A 24635-nucleotide genomic window follows, 5' to 3' on the forward strand; every position below is an offset into this window, starting at 1 on the left:
TTTGATCATTGCACTAATGAACAAGTCACTGAGTGATTGGTGAGTAACTTCCGTTCTGTTGTTACAGAGCAGAGGTGCAAGTCATTCTTTTTCTCTCAGCCTTTGTTTTAGTTTTAAGCAGTTGAGAAGGAGATTTAATATAAAACCACAAACTGGCCAGGAGATTCAACAATAGGGTTGGCTGTCTAAAGACTGCTCTGGATGAAATCTTATTACAAATGCAGGAAGGAATAGGATATCTTTCTTCAGAGGCTTCTGTTGTACTTTTTTTTCTTTTAACTTATTTTCTTCTTCTTTCAGATATGCTTTTAATATAGTTTATTACCCAAGCATTACAGTTATTCTGATAAAACAGATCACTGTATAACTAAGAACAGTTGGTAACATGTAGATTATAGATGTAATTTTAGTGCTGTGCAGTTAGCCTGACGCAATTGTTCAGGGTAGTGTGTGTGTGTGTGTACATTTCAGGGGGTTTGAAATCTTCAGGAGTAATGCTGCAGTCAAGGCTGTGTTAAATTTGCAGTTATGTCACTTGACTGACCGAACGCAGCCCCCATATTGGGAGCAATACTTAATAGTACAAAGCCAGCATAAAAAGTCAAGTGTAACTGAAAAGTGGTACAAATTTATTGGGCAGCTACATGGTGCCCTTAAAGCTTTACTTAATGGCGCTGGTGTGAGGCAGGGGCAGGCAGAAGGTTCAACAGGCCCTGAAGTGTAGTGATTCAGATGTAGATGTGTACTTGTTTAGGCCGGTTATCCCAGTGCATGGCTAACGCGGTGCAGTTGGTCATTGACTCCATTCTCTGAGCCACCATTTTGCATCTGGCTCCACTTCCTCGAACCACGCTCTTGCATCTCGCTTCCATTGGTGGACCTGGGGGTTTCTGATTAAAAAAACCAAAATGGATCCCGCAAGCCTGAAGTCTGCCCATTCCCGGTGTGAGGAAGACCCACAATTTGCTTCTTCGTGTAGCTCTACCTTACACATGCTCTGAAGCCATACAGCTGTTATGCTACCTCAATCAAAGTAGTGAAGGAGGCAATGGAAGGGGTGTATGAGAACATGGTTCAAGTAAATGATGGCTCTGCTGAATCCTTTATTTGTCCTTTTGAAGCTTCTGTAGCAGTTTGCTGATTTGGTGACAAGCTACTGATGTTTTTGTCACCCTGCCAAATTTCATCTGTGTAGGGCATGCTGGAGAATGGGGGCTGCATGCAGCCTGTAGGCCATGTGTTGCCCAACCAGAAGGTGACCTCCACAACTTGGATCCCCTTGAATTCATAAACGAGTGTGTGCATGACTGATAAGAAGGTGGTTTTAGTTAGCCATTATACCTCACATTGGTGTAATGCTAAAGACAACCCAGCTAGCTCAAGTTAAGTCAGCCATTCTTATTGTCTCAGAGAAGCAGTTGGGTCCCTGAACAGTCTTGGGACTGGTGGAACAGCTTGTGGAGTCTTGATGTTCTTAAACTGCATCGTGGATAAGGGTTGGATTTTGGGAGGATGAGTTCTGCAGAAAGATGCTTTAGGACTGAGCTCTTAGGGCTGTTCTACACATGAAGAACATTGTGTGGTAAAGAAGCCCACCATTTCAGACTGTAGATGGAGAATATATGTTGGACTGCTTCCTCTAAGAGGGGATGGAGTACTCCTTGCATTTAGAACATAAGAGCCATGCTGGATCAGACCAAGGGTCCATCCAGTCCAGCATTCTGTTCACACAGTGGCCAACCAGCTGGCCACGAAAACCCACGAGCAGGACATTTGGGGTTGGACTTGATGGCCTTGTAGGCCCCTTCCAACCCTACTATTCTATGACATGAGTGCAACAGCCCATGTTCCCCAGCAACAGGTGTACCAAGGCATACTGCCTCTGATACTTTAGATAGCATTTAGCCATCAGGACCATTGATAGCCTTCTCCTCCATGAATTTGCTCAATCCCTTTTAAAGCCATCCAAATTGGTGGCCGCCACTACATCTTGTGGAAGTGAATTCCATAGAAAATTCAGAAAACTAGCACACTGGGGAGGTGGTACCAGAATGATGATGTACAAGTTCTGTATGGGTGCTGAGCATTTTTCCCTACATGGAGACATTGAAACATGCAGTTTCCCCTGCCTGCAGGCAGCCTGATATGGTGTAGTCCCTGGAATGCTCTACCACTTGCATAGAATGGCTCTTAGTCCCAATTGCTGTCCCCACCCATTATTCTTGTAAACTGAGTCATTCAAGCTCTGCTCCCAATCTTATATTATTTATAGACCTTCTAAAGTGTGAATAGCAATTTGCAGATGCATGAAACCTGAGTGTACCCGTGCCTGAAGATGTTTGCAAGATGGCCTTAGGCGTGACACAAGCAGGAAGCTATGACATCAAATGAGCAGGAGCAGGTTAAAGGAAGGGCAGGTGTGTTTCACAAAGGTCATGCCGGTCATTGTGTAACTGACATATAATTATGGTTGTGAGTGCCATAATGGGCACGACTTGCTTACTAGTCTGATTTTCATCAGGACAGCCCAGAAAATGGCGATTGTATCTTCTACCAAAGATCATTCCTGAGAGACATTTCCTAAATTTGCAAGATGTCTTTTGTTGTTCAGTCGTTCAGTCGTGTCCGACTCTTCGTGACCCCATGGACCATAGCACGCCAGGCCTTCCTGTCCTGCGCTCTCTCCCGGAGCGTGCTCAAGTTCATATTCATTGCATCGGTGATGCTATCTAGCCATCTCATCCTCTGCCGTCCCCTTCTCCTTTTGCCGTCAGTCTTTCCCAGCATCAGGGTCTTTTCCAGGGAGTTTTCTCTTCGCATTAGGTGGCCAAAATATTGGAGCTTCAGCTTCATTATCTGTCCTTCCAATGAGCAGTCAGGGTTGATTTCCTTTAGGATGGACTGATTTGACCTCCTTGCAGTCCAGGGGACTCGTAAGAGTCTTCTCCAGCACCACAAGGAAATGCTCCATGGGTCAATTCATTTAGAAGTAATGGTTGTGCCCACACCCAGCAAAACCAGGCACTGGAGAAGAGATATTTCCATGTATTTAGCAAAGAAATCTGTTTGGTCATTTAGTTTAGAAGTCGGAATGATGGGACCTTTTATACATTACCATACCTGTATTGGAGCTGTTTCCATTCTTCCCATACCACTGTGGTAAAATTTGGAACCTTGAAGCATGTGACAGAGCTAGTTGTGTTGGTTCGACCTGTCTAACCATTACTCCTAATTCCATGTGGAGTAGCATAGAAGGAGAAAGAAAGTGGGGTGGCAGAGAGAGAGAGAGAGAGCTATGCAGTCCTAGTTCTGCAAGCTCTACCCATTATTGACTCTGGCTCCCAATTGATTTTCCCAGTGGGTCAACTGCCCTTCATAGGAAACAGTTTCCCAGGCCCTGCTGTACAGGTTAACAAACCCACCACCACTTTGAAACAGGCCCAGAAGCTAATAGACAGCCAGTACAGCTTTGCATCATGTGTAAACTTAACTGTTGATGTTTCTATTCCAAGCTCTTCCTCTTGGGGAGGGGGGAATACGCAGATTGCAGATTACAATCTCCTGCTTTCTTGTGTCATCCCTAGTTACTGCAGAAAAGAGGAATACAACAAGGAGAACATTTTCAACAGCATGAACTGTGACGTTGCTGCAAAGAAGAGAAAGAAAGACCAGCTGAATAACAAGACAAGGATTCAGTGTAAGGCATTAGCTGGGGGAGATGCATAAAAAATCCAAAAAGACAATAAACAACTGTGTTTGGAGAGGGGGAACCCTACACTTCTCACACAATGAAATGACCTTTGCAGTTCTTCCAAAAGTCCCTGGAGAGACTTTGCATCCCTGCTTTGACCTTAGCTTGGATCTATTGCAATGTGGAGATTAATCTTTGCTCCCTGCCTTTGCGCTTGTTATGTTCAAACTTTTGTCATTTGTGTTTGGCAAAGGAAGGGTATTTTTTTTCCCAGTAGTACATTTAAGTGAGCTGATTCCAACTTCTTTTCTCCCTGCCTCTTGCATGGACACATCCCTATTGTTTGAACTGATTCTCTTGCCCGTGGTAGGCTCTTTCAAGTTATACCCCAAAGCTCAAGATAGCCAATGTCTAAAAACAGATAGAAAAAATAAAACAGTTAAAATAAATCCCTCCAAAGGATCAGTCTGTGGCAAACAAATGTGAGCCTAAAAGGGAGCCTGTAGGGTAGGAGGCAAAGGGGACAGTTTAGAAATGCAGGGTGAAAATAATAGTTTTCTAATCAGAAGGTTGGGTCAAGAGTTAAGTAGACTGGCTGGTTAGTACATTGTAAGTTAGTGAGTTCAGTGTTGCATCTGAACACTAAAATGTGGCTAATCTAACAATGGTTAAAGGGAAAAAGCCAACTCATAAACCACGGTTTGAAGTTGGCTTGTTTCCTTAAATGAGCCTTTGCCAACCTAGTGCCCTCCAAATATGAGACTACAGCTCGCATCATCCCCTGCCAGCATGGCCATGGAGGGTGCCAGGTTGGAGAAGGCTGCCCTAAACCATAGTTTAGGCTAAGCAAAGTTTGGCCAGGTTCGGATATAACACTAAACTGTGGTTAGTAAATTGAACCGAAAGCTTCTGAGCTCTTTGCAGATGTGATAGAGTGGAGCGGGGAGTAGACAGGCCCCTGGCTCAGACATATAATGCTAAACTATGGTCTTTGGTTTAGCGTTATGTCCAAACAAGGCCTACCTGTGACAGCTTTGACTTCTCATTTATCAGAGGCCAAGGCAGAACTCTTAAGACATTTCTGCATACTAATCCTGCTTCATCTGGTTTAGAATGCTGCTGACTCCAGAACTTCAGTTCATATTGCTTCCCCCAACTACCAGCTTCCAAACGTTGTCCCATTCCATAATGCTGGTTGATTCAAATCTATCAAATCAAGGTTTATTATAGTCATAGACCTGTTCAAGCTGGTTTACTCCCATTTGTAAGCAAAAAGACAGGCACTGGAGAGTAGAAAACCAAGAAAGGGCTGTGACTGTTTAGTTGCTAAGGCTGAAATCCTATACCCACTTTCTTTGGAGCGATAGACTTAATGGGGCTTTCTTCTGAGTAGACATGAACAGGATTCATGAATGGCAAAAACTATTTCACACTTGTAACCCTCCCCCACCCCCAATCCCCACATACAGGTAACATTATTTTCTTCATAAGCTCTTATTTTTCTGTTGCTAAGTAAGATGGGGTAGAGGTCATTTGGCTCTGTTTCAGATCTGATAGTTAACCCAAATTGGCAAAATAAGTGACCAGAAAATCCAGCTATTTCTTGTCTCTGTTATTATCTGGCAATTCTTGTTTTCTCTAACCTTGGCAGTTATTGGGTACTGGAATATGATCACTTTTATAACAATCTCAGCTGAAATGCTAATAATAATTTCTTATATATTGCTGTTTGTTTTAAATGTGAATAATTTGGAAACAAAGGCACCCAATTTTGCTTGTCCTTTCATGAGACCTGCTGTAAAAACACACACCAAGAATGAAGCAAATTGGGTGCAATTGGAATTTATATGGCTTTAAAAGACGAAAATGTGTTTTCATTTGAACAGATTTTCATCAAGAAAAGTGGATTTACGTGCATAAGGGAAGCACAAAAGAAGTGAGTAGCCATTATTTTAAATGGTGTAATTTTGCCTAAAATAGCCCATTCTGCTTCTGTTTACCACAGCTAAAATAGCTTATGACTGAGCAAATAAATTGCCTTGGCAATAACTAAGGCTTGAGTATATTTTATTGCAGGTGCTTATTTTGACTAGTAAATCTCAATTAGCTTGGGTTAAGAGCATAAGAAGAGCCCTGCTGGCTCAGACCAAGGCTCCATCTAGTCCAGCATTCTGTTCACACAGTGGCCAACCAGCTGTAGACTGGGAACCCACAAGCAGGACATGAGCACAACAGCACCCTCCCACCCATGTTCCCCAGCAACTGATGTACATAGGCACATTGCGTCTGATACTGGAGGCAGCATATAGCATCAGGACTAGTAGCCATTGATACCCTTCTGCTCCATGAATTTGTCCAACCCCTTTTTAAAGCCATCCAGATTGGAGACCACCACTAGAGCTGTTTGCTTAAGGGCTGCTTTAAGAACATAAGAGCAATGCTGGGTCCGGCCAAGGGTCCATCTAGTCCAGCATTCTATCCACACAATGGCCAACCATCTACCCATGTGAAACCCCCAAGCAGGACATGAGTGCAGCAGCACCCTCCCGCCCACATCCCCTAGCAACTGGTGTACATAGGCATGCACCATTCTTCCCCTAGCACTGCAGCCTGAAATCCCATCCCATCCCACCCACCCACCCCCTCCACAGCTGCTGTTCTTCATTTATCTTTAATGCAGGAGATCCTGACCACACAGGTATCCCATGTCCCATCTAGATTGCTACTCCACCTCTTGGCTAAGGTCATGTGTAGGATCCATTTAAGTTCTGATACTCTAGGGATTGATGGGAGGGACTATTGCTCAGAGAAGAGCTGAGCTTGTTTTTCATGCCAAAGGTTCCATGTGCAAGCCTTGCCAGCTCCAGTTTTTAGGGGAAAGAGCGTGGAGGTGGGAGTCAAGTGGCGGGTGGCAGGGAAGGCCTCTGCATGAGACCCTGATTAGCCATGACCAGTCAAAACTGGCAGTATGGGCTGGATAAGCAAACAATCTGCTCCGGTGTAAGTCACCTCCCTATGTCTGGTTTGGCCCAGAGAAAAAGAGAGCAGCCTTCTGGATTGATAGTCAGACGCTCTTCATGAGAAGTTTTAAAGATGTTTCCTGCTGGGCGAAATTCTTGGACGAGACCCTATTTGGAGGTCAAGGAGGGAGTCTGGTTCTTTGCTTGTTTGCTTTTCATAAGAAATGCAGGCGTTTTGTTCTATTGGCGATATAAGCAGAGTCCCAATTCCTTTGAAACCTACGAGAATCAAAGTTGTCCTACAGTACTAGCTTCAGACCATGTACTCCCCCTTGTCTCTGTCCAGAGGTCCTTATACAAATGAATTGCATGTTTTATTTATCTTCCCTATATTCTCAGCGCCACGGCTATTGCACCCTGGGAGAAGCTTTCAATAGGCTAGATTTCTCAAATGCCATTCTGGACTCCAGGCGGTTCAACTATGTCGTGCGGGTGAGTGTAAGGAAATGACTTGCTTTGCTGAAGCATTAAATTTTGATGGGGCTTTCCAGAAATCCAGAAATGAAACAAAACAAAGTTGAGCCTGCAAACGTGTCTGCACATGTTAGTTTTTTAAACCAGGAGTGGGCAGAAGGTAGATCTTTGTGTGTTTTGTAGTAGGTCACCAAGGATTTCTGATTCCTGATTGTCGAACAACAAAATCTCTCTCTCCCCCCACACATACACCAAATTTCATTGCTGAAATGAAGAAATCTTGGGTTAACCAGGATTTTTGTGTGGAAGGACTGTGAGATCAGTCAAATTCTGGGCTCAGAATTCTTTAAATTGAAGTGTATGGCTTTTGTACTTGGTTCCCATTGGTGGATCTCAGGAGTTCTAGAAAAAAACAAAAATAAAGTAGATTTCAAAAGCCTGAAGTCTGCCCACTCATGCATTAAGCTATTTATTCCAAAGTAGCCTCATGGACTCTTGTGGATGTCGTCCTGCACCGAGCAATTTGAGGATCATGGGACAGATTCAGGTGAAAGAATGCATAAGGGAGGTCATGGGACAAGGTGAGAGAGCTCTTATGCCTGCCACTGATGAGCCCAGCGGCCACACCCCATGGTTGTTCAGTTGTTGTGCAAAGGGGTCTACATATGAACCAATGAACATGTGAAGACATCCTCCGGGTGAGGAGGGATTCTGGCACAATTAGGCTTCCCTGTTGTGCGGAGGAGCTCTGTGCATGAAAATCGGTGCATTCATTGAGCCCCTTCACACACTGGCCAAACATATGGCTGGGCGGTGGCGGCTGCCAGGTGAGTCGGTTGGGGGCTTGACTGGCCCGCATGGCCTCACAACTCTTCCCATGTATTCTTTTAGCACATGGGAGGGAGTTGTCTGAACCCTCCTAACTTTAGCATAACTGCAGAAGTGCACTTAACGTAGAAAAACAGCTGCGTGGTCAGGATTGCTCATATTGCTATGTTCGGTACAAGTGCCGATGACTATAATTTGGTTTATTTCCGTGTAATCTCCGCTCGTTAGAAAGTCTCATTAAGCCACAGTCCTGTGCGCGCTTGCTTGGAGAAAGCCTTCATTGGACTCGGCATGACTGACTTCCAGGTAGATGTGACTTCTACCTATCTTCCAGGTAGATGTGAAGAGGGTCAGGAGAACTTGTTGCACGTGTGGAATGTGCCTGGCTGCAAATACCGCAGAGTGTGGAATACCATCTGTGATGCTAAATCTGGAAGCCTAGACTGTTACTCAAAAGATGTGTGAACAAATCTAAAGAACAAATTTCTAGCCCTTTCATAAAGAATGCCCTAAAAACGTACTGATGGTTTCTGCTAAATACTTGAAAGCTAGAGAGGATTTGGGGTAGTATATTTAGTGGTCAAAGGATTTGATGTCTTCATTTGTTTCAGCTCCAACACCAAGACCCATTTGCTCCCTTTTCCCTGAGTTGCCACCCTAATCTCCTAGTCCATCTCCCATTATCACACATTCCAAAAAAGTTGTCAAATAGAGTAAGCAGAATAGCCAGCCAGCCAAAACCCTGTTAGGTCAAAGCTGTTTACACATAGCTGTGTTCTTGCTTAGTCACTGTTAACTTGTTGGCAAGCATCAGCTGCTCTAGGTTTTAGGTTCTAGGATAAAATTCTGGCTGACATGTTGCTGTTAGTTGAGCCATATGCTTCACGAGAGACGGGCAAAGGGATGGTACTCGGTTGGCCGTTGTTCTACAGATCTGTTGTCTAGAGGCAAATGTAGGTCAGGTGCTCCAAGCAGATGCAGTTCTCACGAAGCGTCTGGTTAATAATTTGTGGGGCTGCTGGGTCAGGTATCGGCCTAGTGCCGGCTGCGCTACTTCATGACTGAATTATGCTGCCAACTCCAACAATTCCCCACACATAGAAAACGGAGACAGCCAAACTAAAACCTTCCTCTGTGGTGTTCTGGTTTTCTGAGGGATTTGTTTTTTTTGTATGGCAAGGCATTTAAGCCCTGTACCAATTTGTTTGGATTATAACTCCCATCAGCCCCAGCCAGCATGGCCACTGGTAAGCAATTATGGGAGTTGTAGTTTGAAACATCTGGAGGGCACCGGGTTGCCTAGATAAAGGTTGACCACTTCAATGAGAACTAGGTCAATTGGCATAGGCCTATGCAGCACATCTTCCCCCTTGGCATTGCAAAACAGATCCAAGCCAAGTGAGCATTTAGGGTGCTCCTGTCCCTCCTAAGCATCTGGCAGCATGCCTAGAGCTGGATAGAAGGGCAGTAGCACCAGGTCTGAAGGGAGAGTGATGTATGGTAATGATTAGGGGCAGATGCGCACTAAAGACAGGGAGAACAAACAGCTGAGACATCAGCAGGTGGATCCTGTGGCACTTCCAAACCGTAAGGACTAGAGCCTTATTTTTAATCATGTTGAGATACAAGGCCATACAGTGATTAACTACAAAGGTGAGCCTTGGATTGTTGCCCTGATATGTTACATGGCTAAAGCAGCCCTGTTTCTGGAGTTCCTTGGGGACATACAATAGTGTTTGTATTGTAGATGCAGCTTGAGTGACTCTTTGATGCAAGGTATGCTCATAAGGTTACAAGTAAGATCTAGTTTTCCACTGCAGTGCTATTAGAAGAACTGATAAAGCAACTGTAGTTCATTGCACCTTAGGGTCACTTGGCAGGCAGCATTGTTGTTCCCAGAAATCTATGCATATACCATGGGAGCTCCTTGACATGGCTAACCCATCTTCCACTTCCCTCCAGTCCCCTCACCAAAGTGGAAGAAAGGGTGTGGGGAAGCAAGAGAGAGGCACAGAGTTGATAAGTCCCCTTTTTATCCCGATGTGTCCTACTTCATTGTTTCTTCTTCACTGAATGGAGCTGGTACCCCAGTAGGCCTAAGGATGTGGGGAGTAAAGGATGCAGAGGTGAGCAGGCATTCGTACAAGAGATAAGGGAAATGTGTAGCTCTGCATGTGTGTTTGAAGAACTGAGTGTATATTTTATGTGAAAGTGAACATAACAAAATTGCTCATAGTGGAGAGCTCCACAATATATACCAGGCAGGAAATGTGGCTGGTCTTTACCTGAATCATTTCTTGGAGACTTCCCATGCTATAACTTGGGATGTCCTGTCAGCTTTTACATTTTCAGTCAGAACACTCTTAGTGGGTTGGAAGGGCTTCAGCCATTTTTACTGGCATACTCGCTTTTCTTTTCAAGTTGAGTTGGTGGGAAAAACAGGAAGGGTATGGAATTTAGGAGATGGCTTACCCACAACCTGCTTTTCAAATTCAGCATGGCTTTTTCAAGTCAGAATGGTCCCCTGCAACTATGGATGTGAGAGGAAAGTTAACTACAGTTGGTAAGGATATAAAAGTGATCCCATATTGTGCAGGGTGTGGAGAGCTGGAATCATAATAGGAACAGTGAATGGGAGAAGGGGAAAGTTGGCCTCCTAAATCCCAATAACAAAGTAACACCCCATAGTTGGTGTGGTGTATTGGCTAGAGAATTGGATTAGGACTGCAGAGGCCTGGGTTTAATTCTCCACTCCACCGTTAAACTCACTGGGTGATCTGTTTTTTCTCTCACAGCCTAAACTATCTCACAGGGTTCTTGTGAGTATAATGTGATGGTATGGAGAACCCTAAGCAGCTTGTGAGAAGCTCGGGATAAAACTGCCTACAGAACAGCTTTAAAATACAGTAATGACATTACAGTAGCCATTCAAAACAAAATAAAATAACTGAATAAAAATTAAGTAGCAGAAGAATTCCAGCAGCATAGATAACATATAATATGTAGAATGGCTCTTAGTTTAGGCCATTCCCAAACATTTCTCTCCACTAACATTAAAACATATATAAAACATATGCAACATACGCAGCATTTAAGACTAATAACTGTGTTTTTCCCTGACCAGTGTGCTTACTTCCTGGAGCCTCAGAAATTGAGTAGTAGCTATAAGTTCAAAACTCTCTAATTCAAACTGGCTAGTGGTTTGGCAATGAGAAAAAGAATGTTCCATCCAACTCCCATAGCTCGAATAAGAACACGATGTTTTAAATAAATTGATCATATCGGCCAAGTCCCTGGTGAATAATAGCTCACATCATAAAATCCCACATAAACAGCTGAGCATGGTTTCCGTCTGGAAGACTTCAGCTATACATGGAATTGTCTTATTGGAGTCGGCCTCTTCCAAGGCAGGATGAGAACCAGAGAGACACGTGAGCAGTTGTTTGTGGGTAAAACCCCATCTCGGCTCGTGCCATGGCTGTGGCACTACTGTGCTGGCTGCAGCTATTGTGCGAAAGCCATAGCAGCAATGTTCTGGCACTTCACAAGAACTTCTGGTTCGAGTTGGAAAAGTATTATGCATGCCTATTGAAACTGAGTGAGGAAACCATTAACAGGAGAACTAGGAGTCTGTACAGCTTTGATTTTGGCAGCTAACATAAAATCCAGCAGCTTGGGTGGAAGTCTGAGAAATTAGCTTTTATGTTCATTTGTAAGTTTCTAGTTCTCGTGATTAGGGGCTGGGAGAAATATCCTGAATTTTGGGGGGCAGTTTATGCTAAAGGCTTTAGGGCAGAGATGTTGCCCAGCCTTGGATCTATTCCACAGAGCCCTGAGTGACCATTGGTGTCAATAGGTGTTTTTTTTTTTCCTAAATTGCCAGGGGGATTGCAGCTGGGGAGGGAAGGGTTAACTCTCCATTTCCCACATAATGCAATACTTGCCCCTCCCCCAACCCTTCCCCTGCATGGCAATTAAGCTTAGGGGAAAAAATCCATTAATTTGGTATGATCTGGGTCAAGGTGTAAATTAATGGGATAATTTATTTTATTTAAGATTATTTGGATGAGAAATTAATTGGCCAGCTTTGCCTCCTGTGAAATGTAAGTAAGTAACTATTTCTCAATTTGCATATAGATATAAGTTAGGATATGGAGATTTTATGCAGACTTGTGTCCTGCAGACCTGGGCTCCTTTTAAGTGCCTAGCAAGGTCCCTGCTTTCGAGCCGGTTCTGTGTTCCCATAAGCACATACACCTAAAAATGCTACATGGCAGTTGATTGTCTGCGGAACTTTCCCAGAGCCAAATCCATTCATAGGAGAGGTGGCCGGAGCCGATCTGGGATAGAAACAGAGTGGGAGGCCATAGCAGTGCTCTGGCAGCTCCTGGTGCCTTCTCCATGTCTTCTGAATTTCTGTTGTGTGTGAGAGAGATGGCAAGCAGCCACCCTATCCATGGTGTGTGGGGTGCAGGAGAAAGGAGCTGTGGTGGGAGGGGAGAGAGGAGCAATGAGATGGGTGAGCCGAGCACGGGGCAGGCAACCACTTTCTGAACAGGATCAGGCTGCTCAAATGGCTTCTGAAGCCTTAGGACAAGCTTTGGGCCAGTTGTTCTTTCTCATCCTAACTTACCTTGCAGGGTTGTTGTGACGATAAAATGGGGAGCAGGGGGGGATACCATGTAAGCTACTCTAAAGCTCCTTGGAGGAAGGGCAGGATAAAAAAGTAAGAAGTAAATAAGCCTGTACTCGTCTGTGAAGCTCACTGGGTGACGTTTAGGTAGTCTCACTCACCTACATCATGAAGTAGTTGTGAGCTGTGAAGTAGTTGTGAGCTAAGCTCCTGGGAGGAAGGGTGGGATACAAATACGAAAAGTAAATAACTTTTTCTCTCTATCACCTTAAGAACTAAAAGCTTAATTTAAAGGGGGAAAACATGTTTTGAGCTGATTTGTAATTTGATCTGGGTGTGCGGCACAGTCCTTTTAGGACTGTATCAGTTCAGGTACGCAAGTCTCAGATTGCATGTTTGAAAGCATCCCCACATCACACTTTCCCTGTGCATCTATAGCTAGCGCATCAAGAAGACTAGATTAGAAGACTAAAGCCTGTTTGAAAAATGCACACCTGTGCGCACATAGGTTGTTTGTTGAATTCCCCTAAATGCTGAGTCGTAGAAATAAAGGCAAGTCGCTGGTGTTTTTTTTTAATACAAGCCTGAGCATTTCCTTTCCTTCCCTCCCTGCACTCCTGCCCAGTTGTCCAAATTTGAGGCAGCCTTGCTCACTGCCTGGAGTGTTGTGTATAGGCAGATGACAGCGACACATTCCTTGCTCCAGAAACATCCACCATGTGATAGGCTCTTAGCAGTGTTTTGCAAGAGATTACTCAGTCTTGCCATGAACACATAAGACAGAATGTGCGTATTAATTGACATGGGGGAAATCCAGTAGCACTGATTCCAGGGGAATTGTCTTACGGCGCATAGGACCAATGCAACTGGACAAGTTGATAATTTTCATCCAAGATGACTAGTTTAAACATTTACTGGATGCCAACAGCTAATGGAGATGGTTGGGAGAAGACGTCTGGTGCTATGTTATATCACTTGCTCTTTTTGAACAAATTTTAAAAGCGTTCCTTGTGGTTTCTTCTAATTATGCAACTGAGTTCATAATTGGCACTAGCCACACAGGTATAAATGGCATCTCTTCTAGAATGGGATAATTGGTTCAGTAACTGGGGCCATCCTGGGGAAAACACAAAAGTTTGGATCCAGACTTAGTCATACTTGGAGTAGACCTATTGAAATCAATGGACATGATTTAGTTATGACTCACTTAAGTCTCATTGATTTAAGCAGGTCTATTCTAAGTATGACTGTGTCTGGATCCAATCGAAAGAGCGAAAAGGTCCTAGATTGGGCGTGGGGGCTTAGTACTTGTACACAGTTTGCATCATTGGTTGGAGGGACTCTGAAGCTTGAACCAGAAACTTGGTACCCAAGACAGGGCAGGATCCAGCAGCCCAAATTGCTTCTGAAGCTTTAGGGCAGCCTTCCCTAAACCTGGTTCCTTCCAGATGGGTTGGACTGCAACTCCCATCATTCCCAGCCAGCATGGGAATTCTCCACATCTGGAGGGCACCAGGTTGGGGAAGGCTATTCTAGGACATGCTGCCATTACAGGTCTTTCATGGTTTGCTGGCTAGAGTCTGGCTGGGCTCAAATCCTTGTTCAGTCATGAAGCTGCCTGGGTGACCTGTGCCCAGTTGCTCTTCCTTTCTTAAGCTAAACCACCTTGCAGGGTGGTTGTGAAGATGAACTGGGATGTCCTCCCCGTGTTTGCTGCCTTCAGCTCCTTTGAGGAAGGGTGGGATGAAAATGCTATTTCGCTTAAGGGATTTTTGTCTTGCCGTAGAATCCAGTGAACTTTCATGAAGTCTTACCGTCTTGAAAAGTTATGCCTAAAATATTAAAATACAGCAGCAGACAGAAACATTACAAATAACATTTCAATGAGCAGCAGATTAAGAAAACAGAATTATCAGATTTGATACCATGTGAGCCTACCTAGGGAGAAAATTCCAAAGATGGGATGCTGCAGCTGAAAAGCTACCTAGCTAACCTCTGGAAAAGGGCTATCAGATGATCCTTGAAACCAGGCGTATTCATGTGGGAGCAAGCAGTCCTTCTGATACCCTGATGCCAAACCATAGAGGGTGTTAAAGGTTACATTTCCCCCATAATATTAAGGACTAGAAGCTTTAAAAAACAAAAAACAAAAAAAACAACCAATCTATGCTTAGAGTGGACTCTGATGGTGAGCAGAGCATGTGGCATAGTCCTCCCTGGCTGTACCACTTCAGATATGCATGTGTGGGATTGCAGGTTTGAAAGCATCCTCACACCACAATTTTCCTGCACATGTGTAGCTAGCGCATCAGCGGCTATTTGAAAAATGCACACCTATGTGTGCATGCGTTTTGTTTTACTTTTCAGTTGACCGAAATGGTGAGTCATAGAAATAAAGCAGATTAGCTGGCATTAAGATTAGCAGATTAGTTTAGCCAACTAGCCGTGACTCTTTTTTCACCCCCCTTGGTTATACCAGTCATGCGGCTGTGCAAGGTATTAATAGAATGCCCACGTAGGAGAGCCATCTGTTGATGTTCAAAGTTGGCCGGAAAGATAAGCAGAAGAGTAGATCAGTCACCCTCAGACACTTTGCTGCCATGAGCTGACGGTCACATGGTGGTGGCAGCGCTGAGTAATATGGGCAAGTGATTGAAAAAAAAACCTCTCATATTTCCCCCTCTTCCTTCTTGTCCCGTGTTTCTGAATCTATGGAAATGTGTTGATAACTGGACATAAATTCTTATCGCTTCCAGCTGGGCAAAAGAAGTTCAGCCTATGACTTAGCAGATTTCTCCCCACCACCACCACCACCTCATTTTAACAGAGTGTGGGGACCCTTTTTCTTGCCAGGGTCCCAGTTTCCTCTGTCAAACCCTGTCAGGGTCTGCATTCCAGCAGTAGCTGGGGCCAGAGCCAAAAGCGGGCAGAGAGATGGCTGTGACTCTTACCTTGGTACCCCACCCCATCCCATCCCCAAAAGACATTTGCACCCAGGCATTCTCCTCCAGCATGTGCATGGCTATTGAAAAATAATATCAGTAACCCAGAGCTGAGGGGGTTCGGCCTGGGGAAATGGAGTGTGCTCCCCTCACGGAGGCATCCAGTCTCTGTCCTTTATCATTCTACATTTATTATTCCCTCAATGTTACATGATTCCAGTATTCCTTCAGTAGCCTGTGTCCTAGATCTTGGCTAAATTGGATTACATCTTTAAAAATCCAAAATAATTTTAAAATAATCCAAATTCTGCAAGTGGCATCAAAAACATGCCAAATATACATTCCAAACCCATAGATCAAGGCTTGAGGAACCTCAAGCCTTTGGGCCAAATCCTGCCCCCCACCCTGGTTCCAATCTGGCCCATGGGGTCCAGCACTTTGGATAGCTCCTTTACAGTTCTGATTGAAACCCAGAGTGGATTCACCACCTCACAGACATAGGCGCCACCAGCCTCCCCTGCATCTCATCTATACTGACCTGGTGTATATTCCCTTGTATGCATGTTCCTTTGCTGGATGAGGTCAAATATCTTCTGTTAGTGTGGAACTATGATGAGCTTTTAATCCTCATCTCCATCTGTAACTGAGTTTAAATATATGTTCATCCTTGCTTCCTTCATCTCCCTCCCCATCCCTGATTGTATTCCCCACTGTGAAATTCAGATTGTAAGCTGCTTGGAGGCAGGGACCTGCTTTTTTAGGGTGTGTGGGGGGCTTATGAAACTGTGAAATGCCATAGACATTGATGGTGTTATTTAAATAGTAATAGTAATAAGGTACAGAGGCCTCTTTATCAGTAATGGGAAAGAGAGCTGAATCTGGTATGGAAGACAAGGTTGATTGTAAAATGAAATTGGAGGTGAGGAGGTGGTCTTCAGTGTAGGGTATCCCCAAACCTTGCAGAATGTACATAGTTGTCATCTTTTAGTCTTTGGGACCACAATTAATCTTACAGTGTGGTTGCTTCTTGTGAAAGGTGTGTGTATTCCCCACCACCACCACCAATGGGGAACCATTCCTGTTGCCAGTCTCCCAAAGGGATTTTGGCTTTCTTTCACTGTATGCATCCCTTTACCCAGCAAAGCAGCTTAGATGGCCACAATGTATTTTTCTCTGCTGTCAGTATTAATGACTTGGCTTAGTAAGTAAACTGATGAGAAGAGGCAGATAGATTGCTATCATTTTAAGTTCTTGCATCTGTCTTTCCTTTCTGTATTTTCTGCCCCCCCCCCTCCGCTTTTTTTAAGTCAAGCAACAAACAAGCATCTAAACTCTCTTACAGCGGGTCATATGACCAGAAAGCCAAGATTAGAAATGTGTGTTTGTACTGCTAAAGGCCGAATGTCTTATTTTTATCCGCAGCTGTTGGAGCTGATAGCAAAATCTCAGCTAACATCACTGAGCGGAATTGCCCAGAAAAACTTTATGAACATCTTGGAAAAAGTAGTACAGAAAGGTAACATTAAAAAAAAACCCATTGTGTATACCTAGGGTTACCAACTTCGCAAGGGACAGGCTGATCCCAAGCAGTTTAATTTTGTGAATGCTTGCTTGGGAGTAAGTCCCACTGAATTCAATTGCAACATGTCTGAATAAACATGCCTAATATCAGACTGCACAAATCCTAGGCAGATCTAAGTGAAAGGAATTAAAAAAGAGAGATATGTTTGCAAGATTCCTACGTTGTTATAGTTGGGCTGGGGAAAACTATATGAAGTATTCCATTGCCTGTATGCAAGGCAACCCTTCTTGGTTGGTCATCCTGAATTACTTGGAATGCTTGAAAGACTGTGGCACGGTCCTCACAGAAGTGGGAGGGATTGGACCGCTTCAAACTGCAGGTGGAAGCTCACAGGCCTGGATGCTCCTCCATACGAAGCAGTCCCATGTATATAGAAAGCTAGCATGTCAGGGAGAGGACTAGGTTAGAACCTTTCCCCCTGCTATGCTAGTTTTCTGTGTGCAGGGAGTTTTTTGTATGCAGGAGCATTGGAGCGGTACAGCCCAGACACAGGTTGACCACAACAGGACCTGGAATATCAGGCCTTGTGCTTGGTAGTCCTGATCTCAACAGCCTTTTACCCTAACACAGAATGGTCCAAAACAAAGAAAGTTAGTTGCATTTAAAGTCCTATTGAAATCAGTGGGACAGGTTAGTTACAGTTAACTTAAGTCCCATTGATTTAAATGAGACTTAAGAGCCGCTAACTTTGTTTTTCATCAGGGCCCGTCTCTGTACCTAAAGCTTCTCTAGTGGTGCCTGTCCAACCTTTTATCTTGAAAATTTTAAGGAAGGAGATTCTGGAGTTTAGCAGACTGGAGGCAAAGGATGAGAGGGTCAGACAAAACTGGAGAACATCCAAAATAACCCAGCAGAATCAAGAGACAGTCTCAGGGTGTTGCAAATAAATATATGGTTTTATTCCTTAAAGTAGCCCAACATGTTTCAGCCCATTATGATATATATGGGCCTTCTTCAGGGGCTAAACCAAAAAGGGTCAAAATTGCGTAAGTATACATTTTAAAAATAAAACATTCACATTAAAAGTTATTATATTAATCACACTGCAGTAATGCCTGTGTATACTTACTCGATATTTCTAAAAATGCCTGCAGAGTTCTCTGAAAAAGATATGTCTCCAAGATTAATCCTGCAACTGGTGACATGTCTGATATGCAGTAGTATGTATGTATGTATATATGTATACTGAAAAGTTTCAGCTGTATCCTGAATCCCCTGAAGAAGGCCCATATATATCATACAGGGCCGAAACACTTTGGGCTACTTCAAGGAATAAAACTCTTTTTTTCAACACCGTCTTCATACCATTGGGCAAAGGATAAGATGCAAGAACTGCCTCTTTCTGCGCTCTCCTTTGCCCATCCATTCTGTAGCTCCTGATAATAGAATGTGGGCTTCTTTCAGTATTTGTTGTGTTTTGCTCATGTCTGATTTTGCTTTGCTCTTTCATTTTCCCATAAAAAGTTCTGGAGGATCAGCAGAACATCAGGCTAATAAAGGAACTGCTGCAGACTCTTTATATGTCCCTCTGCACCCTGGTCCAAAGTGTTGGCAAGTCTGTCCTGGTTGGAAACATCAACATGTGGGTCCACAGAATGGAGACAATTCTTCACTGGCAGCAGCAGCTGAACAATATCCAAATCACTAAGGTGAGTGAGAATCCTGCCTTTTTGCCTAGCAGTCCAAAATGCTGCTGCTTTGCTCTTTTCTGAAGCTTTAGGGCAACATGTCACACTTGTTTGCATGGGGCAGTTATCAGCTTTCCCTGACAAAACGATTCAGAGCACACCAAGAGAGAATTTGGGTTGTTTGAATCTGAATTCAAGAGAATTAGACACATTGGCCCTAGTCTAGCTAAGAAGGGCTCCATTCATAAGCAGGTTTCTCTGCACCTTGCCTTCGATGGATCAGGAACTGCTGGTGCAAATTGGACGTGCATCCCAGCATAGCATTGCATGAAGGGGAGCCGCATCTTGAAAGGGGCAGCTGGCTGTGCCACTGGCCATGCCTGCAACGTGACCCGGCTTCCTCGGCCCTGCCCACCAACTTCTACACATTAGGCATCGATGTCTGAGCAGCAAATTATTTCTACCGTCTTTTCTAATACATTTATCAAAGCAGCTTGGATGTAACACACACACACGCACACACGCACACACAAATATGTGAAACGAAGACAAGAACTCTTTAAAACTTGTAGTGAATTATTTAATTTGTGACATTTGTATTCCCCCCACCCCCGGAACTCAAGGTGATGTACGTAGTCTCTTCTGCCTCTCATTTTTGTATTCTGCCAAGATCTAGCATCTTTCAGTAGCAAAGCTAGACTCTAATCCTTTCAGTACAAGGTAACAGTTAGTCAGTGTTCTTAAAAAGTTGCATTGCATCACGAGTACCTTCCAGTGTTATCATACCATATTGTTTTGCTCTCTTTTCTCCTAGCCTGCCTTTAAAGGGTTGACTTTCACAGACCTACCATTATGTTTACAATTAAACATCATGCAACGGTTGACAGACGGGAGAGACCTCGTGAGTGTTGGGCAAGTAACTCCAAGTCTTCAGGTGCTCAGCGAGGACCGGCTGCTGTGGAAAAAACTTTGCCACTACCATTTCACAGACAGACAGGTAAAAGGCAGTGGAGAGTGAAATTGTGAAAGTGTGAAGCAAGCAACAGAGATACTGAAAACGAGACCAGGGTCTTGCTTAGTTTCACCATCCAGGCTAGTCTTGGGCCATGAAGGTAACTTGACAGAGTATATGGAAGCAGGACACCAGTTATCTGGCAAGTTCCCAAGAGCATAACTGAAACATCTTTATGCCCAGTGAAGGAGCGTATGTGCAGTTTCTACTACCAAAGAGGCCAGGCACCATGCAGTTTGTTTATTTTTATTTATTTATTTACAACATTTGTATATTGCTCCCCATCCAAACAGATTCCAGAGCACTGAACACAAGAAATACCGTAGGAAAAAAGATAAAAGATTAAAACACCATATTAGAATTATTAAGAACAAACTGTCAATAAAAACCGTGGCTGATCATTTAAGGAATGCTTCCTGGAACAGAACTGTTTTCAGGAGGCGCCGGAAGCAACCCAGTGTTGGCACCTACCTGACCTCTAGGGGCAGGGAATTCCAAAGAAAGGGGGCCGCCGCACTGAAGGCTCTTCTCCCGGCGGACTCCAGTCGGGCTATAGGTCCATGTGGAACCACCAGGAGCGTGCCGTCCGATGACCTCAGTGATGGGGCAGGTTGGAAGGGTGAAGATGCCCACTCAGGTATTGTGGTCTCAAGTTGTTTAGGGCTTTGTACACTAGTACCAAAACCTTAAACCTGGCCTGGTAGCGAATGGGCAACCAATGCAGTTCCCTCAGCAAAGGAGTTGCAGGATGAAAAGGGGCAGCTCCCGACAACATCTGAGCTGCTGCGTTCTGCACTAGCTCCAGCTTCTGCAGCAGCCTTAAGGGCAGCCCCACATACAGCGCATTGCAGTAATCCAGTCTTGAGGTTAGTAGCACCTGTACCACTGTGGCCAAGTTTAAAAAGTGACTTGCCTGTTCAGTAACCTGTTCTTTTCCCTATATGTAGGGCATGGGCAGAAATGTATCAGTTTTTGGAGACACACTGTCCATGTCCTGAATCTTCAGCAGTGTTCCAGTTTGGATCTGGTCTGCTTTGGAGAAGTCCTGCTTCGATTCAGACATCTCCCGAACCAGTCCAAATCGGCCTAATTCAGTTCAGGATTCAGCTGAATCCAAAGCACACTCATAATAGTGATTAGTCACTTTATGAAATACAATTCTCTAAGCGGCATACAATCAAAACAAAATCGAAACAATAAAAATACAATTAACAATAAAATCCAAATCCTAAGTCGTACACAGATGCATTTAGAAGTGGTTTGCTTTCATTAGAAGCATTATAAATTATTATTCATAATAATCATTCCTGTCTCCTATTTGCACCACATATTGGTTTTTAATTTGGTTGATTGTGGCATGTATGAGAGGGCTTAGATTTGCCAGGGCCTCTTTCACTGTGGTGTGGTTTGAACTAGCCAAAACTTGTAGTATTTCCCAGAACTATAGTTCGATGGTGTCTTTTATGTTCCAGATTCGCAAACGGCTAATTTTGTCAGATAAAGGTCATTTGGATTGGAAGAAGATGTATTTCAAGCTTGTGAAATGCTACCCGAGGAAAGAGCAGTATGGAGATACTTTGCAGCTCTGCAGGCACTGTCACATTCTGTCCTGGAAGGTAGGTGGCCAGCCCCTAAACCATGGAAGGGCATCCTCAATGGCTGAGGGCTTCAACCTGGGGCAGAGAATATGATGCTCAGCCTCTCACTTGATCGATCGAACACTTTGATCTTTTGGGCTCTGTTTTTTGCCTTTTCCTGGCATCTTTTTGGATTTCGACTCCCATCAGCTCCAGCCAGCATAACCAGTGGTCAGGAATCCTGGGAGTTGTAGTCTGAAACATTTGGAGGGTGCCATGTTGGGGAAGGTTGCCTTATCCGCAGAAGCCGCTAGTCATGACTTTTATGAAACATTTCTTTGCATATTAAGGTGCACTGTTATGCAAGTTTAGACAGAAAAAAGTCCTACACCTCTCAGCATGCCCCAGCCAGCATGATGGCTTGGGCATGCTGGGAGTTGTAAGTCTTTTTTCTGTCTAAACTTGCATAGGATTGTGCCCTTAATGGACATTCTGGTGAGACAGTTGGTACTGGGTAGATATATGAACATGGCAATAAACTCAAAAATGGAGAGCAATAAAAGTTAATAGCGAGAACCAGCATAGTATAGTGGAAAGAGTGTTTGGCTTAGACTAGGGAGATTTGGATTCAAGTTTCTGCATAGCCATGGAGCTCACTGGCTGGTTTGGGCTGCTCACTCTCTTGCTCTAATCTACTTCACAAAGTCGTTGTTGTGAGGATGACATGGCGGATGGTCCCCATGTAGACCACTCGTTTCCTTATTTCTTATTAAAAGGCAGAGCTAGGAATTATCTGGAATGTATGTGAACCAAGAGCCACTTTTGATATGTTGATAATATGGGTGAATTGGTTCAGCTTGCAGCTTTTGCCTTCAATAATGACTAAACCATTAACTTTCATCGCTGCAAGTGACCTGTTTGTCCAACTGGTGTTAATAAACTACCTACAAGTATGCCACCAGTGATGTCGCTTGTGTAACGCCAAATGTTCTTGCTTTTTAGGGCACTGATCATCCCTGCACAGCTAACAACCCTGAGAGCTGCTTGACTTCCCTTTCACCCCAGGACTTCATCAACTTGTTCAGATTCTGAACTTCCGAGAAATTTCACTGTATATCATGGTATTTCTGATGGAACACTTTATACTGCTGAGCAGACCAGCTCAACCTGTATATAGAGTGTAAATATTCCTGCTTGGAGTTTCTGAGTCAAGAGGACAAGAGGATTTTAGGAGGCAAAGGGAGTCATTGTTCAATGGCATTGAACTCTTTTTTATTAAGAATATGGCCTTCTAATTGGACTGACATGTATAAAGGCAGTACTTTGTAAATATGATGCTTTGTAAGAATTGGAAGTGCAAGCTGTAGGGAAGAATCCTAATTCTGCTTAGCAATTCAAATGGAATTTGTCTTGTATCCATTTGAAATGTCTCTTTGGATTCAAAGCCAGGAGAATTAAACACTACGATTAGGCTAAAGCTGTTGAAATACTCCCCTGCTCTGGGTTTTTTTTACAAAAGACATTTTTAAAAATAATAACTTACAAAGATGTATCCCTTTATCTTTTTTTTTTTAAAGAATCAACATAAAATGTATACACCGCACCATTTTCTACCTCTGAAAAGCTGTCCAACCAATCCAATATGCAATGTGAAGAGTTTGTACTTTATATACAGAGATTTAAAGGGGAAAAGTTGATGGTGACAGTAAACATATTCCGTTTTTGTTAATGCTTGAGTTCTAATTTAGCCTGCCGGCTTTTTATGGTATTTGAATAGTCAGGTTCTAGGAAATTTAGAAAGGATCTAGTGAAATTGTCAGCATCTTTCGATGGTAGACGATGATGGAGATCCTGCTTGCTATGCCATACCACCTTGATCCTGTGTAGTTTTTGGAGGCAGTGTGGCCCATTGTTCTCATTTGTTGGTAACATTTTTCTCAGCCTCTCTCAGATACAGTAGGGGGTTGACTAAATGGGTGCATACAAATATACTGCTGTGAATAGCATAAGGTAGCTTTGCTGCATTGCAAAGAGATGTGATTTGTATGTTTTGGAGGCAAACTTATTAAACACATACAAAACACACAATCATTAGCTTTTCAACTCTGGAATGTAAATGGGGCAGATCCATCTCTAGAGGGCACTTATTGGCTGGTGCCTGTAACCTCATGAATCCACCTCTCCTCCCCACCCCCAGTCCTCAGAACAATTTTGTGACTGTCACATCACCCGATACCTGACCTTTTAATGTAAACATGCCACAGGGATTGAACCTGGGATGTTCTGCGTGCAAAGCATGCGCCCTGCCACTGAGCTAGGGTTCCTTCCCAATTGTTAGGCAAATTCTACGATAGGTGAAGAACCTGCTGAGACATGTTGTTGTATTACATCTGTTTTCAGCCTACATTTGCCAGCAACAATACTACTGGCCTGCTGGATCCAGATACCTTAAAGGTATAGTAGTGGCCAGCAAGTAATTAAGTCTATGAAGGGCGCAATCCTAGGCATGTTTAGACAGAAAGTAGTCCTACAACTGCCCACATTCCTCAGCCAGCCAGCATGATTGGCTGGGGAATGTGAGCAGTTGTAGGACTTTTTTCTGTCTGAACATGCCTAGGATGGCACTTTAAATTCTTCATTCATTTCAATGGAAGGAGCAGCCATGTGTGCACAAAGGGAGATGCATATGTAGAGCATCACTGAAGTGAACAAGGAAACCCACTGCTACCACAAGTTTTAAAGCTCATCACAGGCAACTGTGTACTCTTTGCAGAGAATCAGCGAAGGGAAGCAATCAAGTGAGGAGGAGCCACGCAGAAAAACGCTACCAACATGAAAGGGACTTTTAAAAAATTGTTTCTACCATGGGGCTGTAGGGAGATTTTTGCCCCCTACAGCCTACAAATCACATATTTTAATGAGTTCTCATATCAGTATAAATGTTGGATGACTTGGTTTCTATGGAATTGATCCAAATTTATACCCATGATTTAACTGTGATTTGTGGACTCTGATTCTCATGTGGTGTTGCTACTTTGCCCAAGTAAAAACTTCAGAGAGGTCGACTGTATGGTACCTAAGTGCTGTCTCCTATTTTTTTCCAACAGGATGTATACCAAAGTTGGTAGCCCCAAAATGTGACTATTATGCAGTTTGGATAGGGAGGAGGGATGAAGGAGGATGACAGAGATTTGCCTCTTCTCATAGTTTGATCACCATTTATATAAAGCTCATATGCCTTGCAAAGGCCACATTTGAGAAGTTTATCTGAGGAATATTCAAGACATTGGGAATAATTAACTGAGTTA

General features: G+C 43.7%; 1 protein-coding gene across 1 annotated transcript in view; it reads left to right on the forward strand.

The window, feature by feature from the left end:
* Window positions 1-24390, forward strand: part of FBXO32 (F-box protein 32) — a 30500-nt gene extending 6110 nt beyond the window's left edge. Inside the window, exons 2-9 of the mRNA XM_084848833.1 lie at window positions 3585-3697; window positions 5578-5627; window positions 7051-7143; window positions 16951-17044; window positions 18575-18759; window positions 19553-19735; window positions 21223-21366; window positions 22330-24390. Coding sequence (XP_084704959.1) covers window positions 3585-3697; window positions 5578-5627; window positions 7051-7143; window positions 16951-17044; window positions 18575-18759; window positions 19553-19735; window positions 21223-21366; window positions 22330-22419 — 952 coding nt within the window. The 3' untranslated portion in view covers window positions 22420-24390. The remainder of the gene's footprint in view (window positions 1-3584; window positions 3698-5577; window positions 5628-7050; window positions 7144-16950; window positions 17045-18574; window positions 18760-19552; window positions 19736-21222; window positions 21367-22329) is intronic.
* Window positions 24391-24635: the final 245 nt, after the last annotated feature.

The sequence above is a fragment of the Heloderma suspectum genome, chromosome 4 (assembly GCF_057233095.1).
Source record: "Heloderma suspectum isolate Gila_16-S chromosome 4, 16-S_ref, whole genome shotgun sequence".
Taxonomy (NCBI): domain Eukaryota; kingdom Metazoa; phylum Chordata; class Lepidosauria; order Squamata; family Helodermatidae; genus Heloderma; species Heloderma suspectum.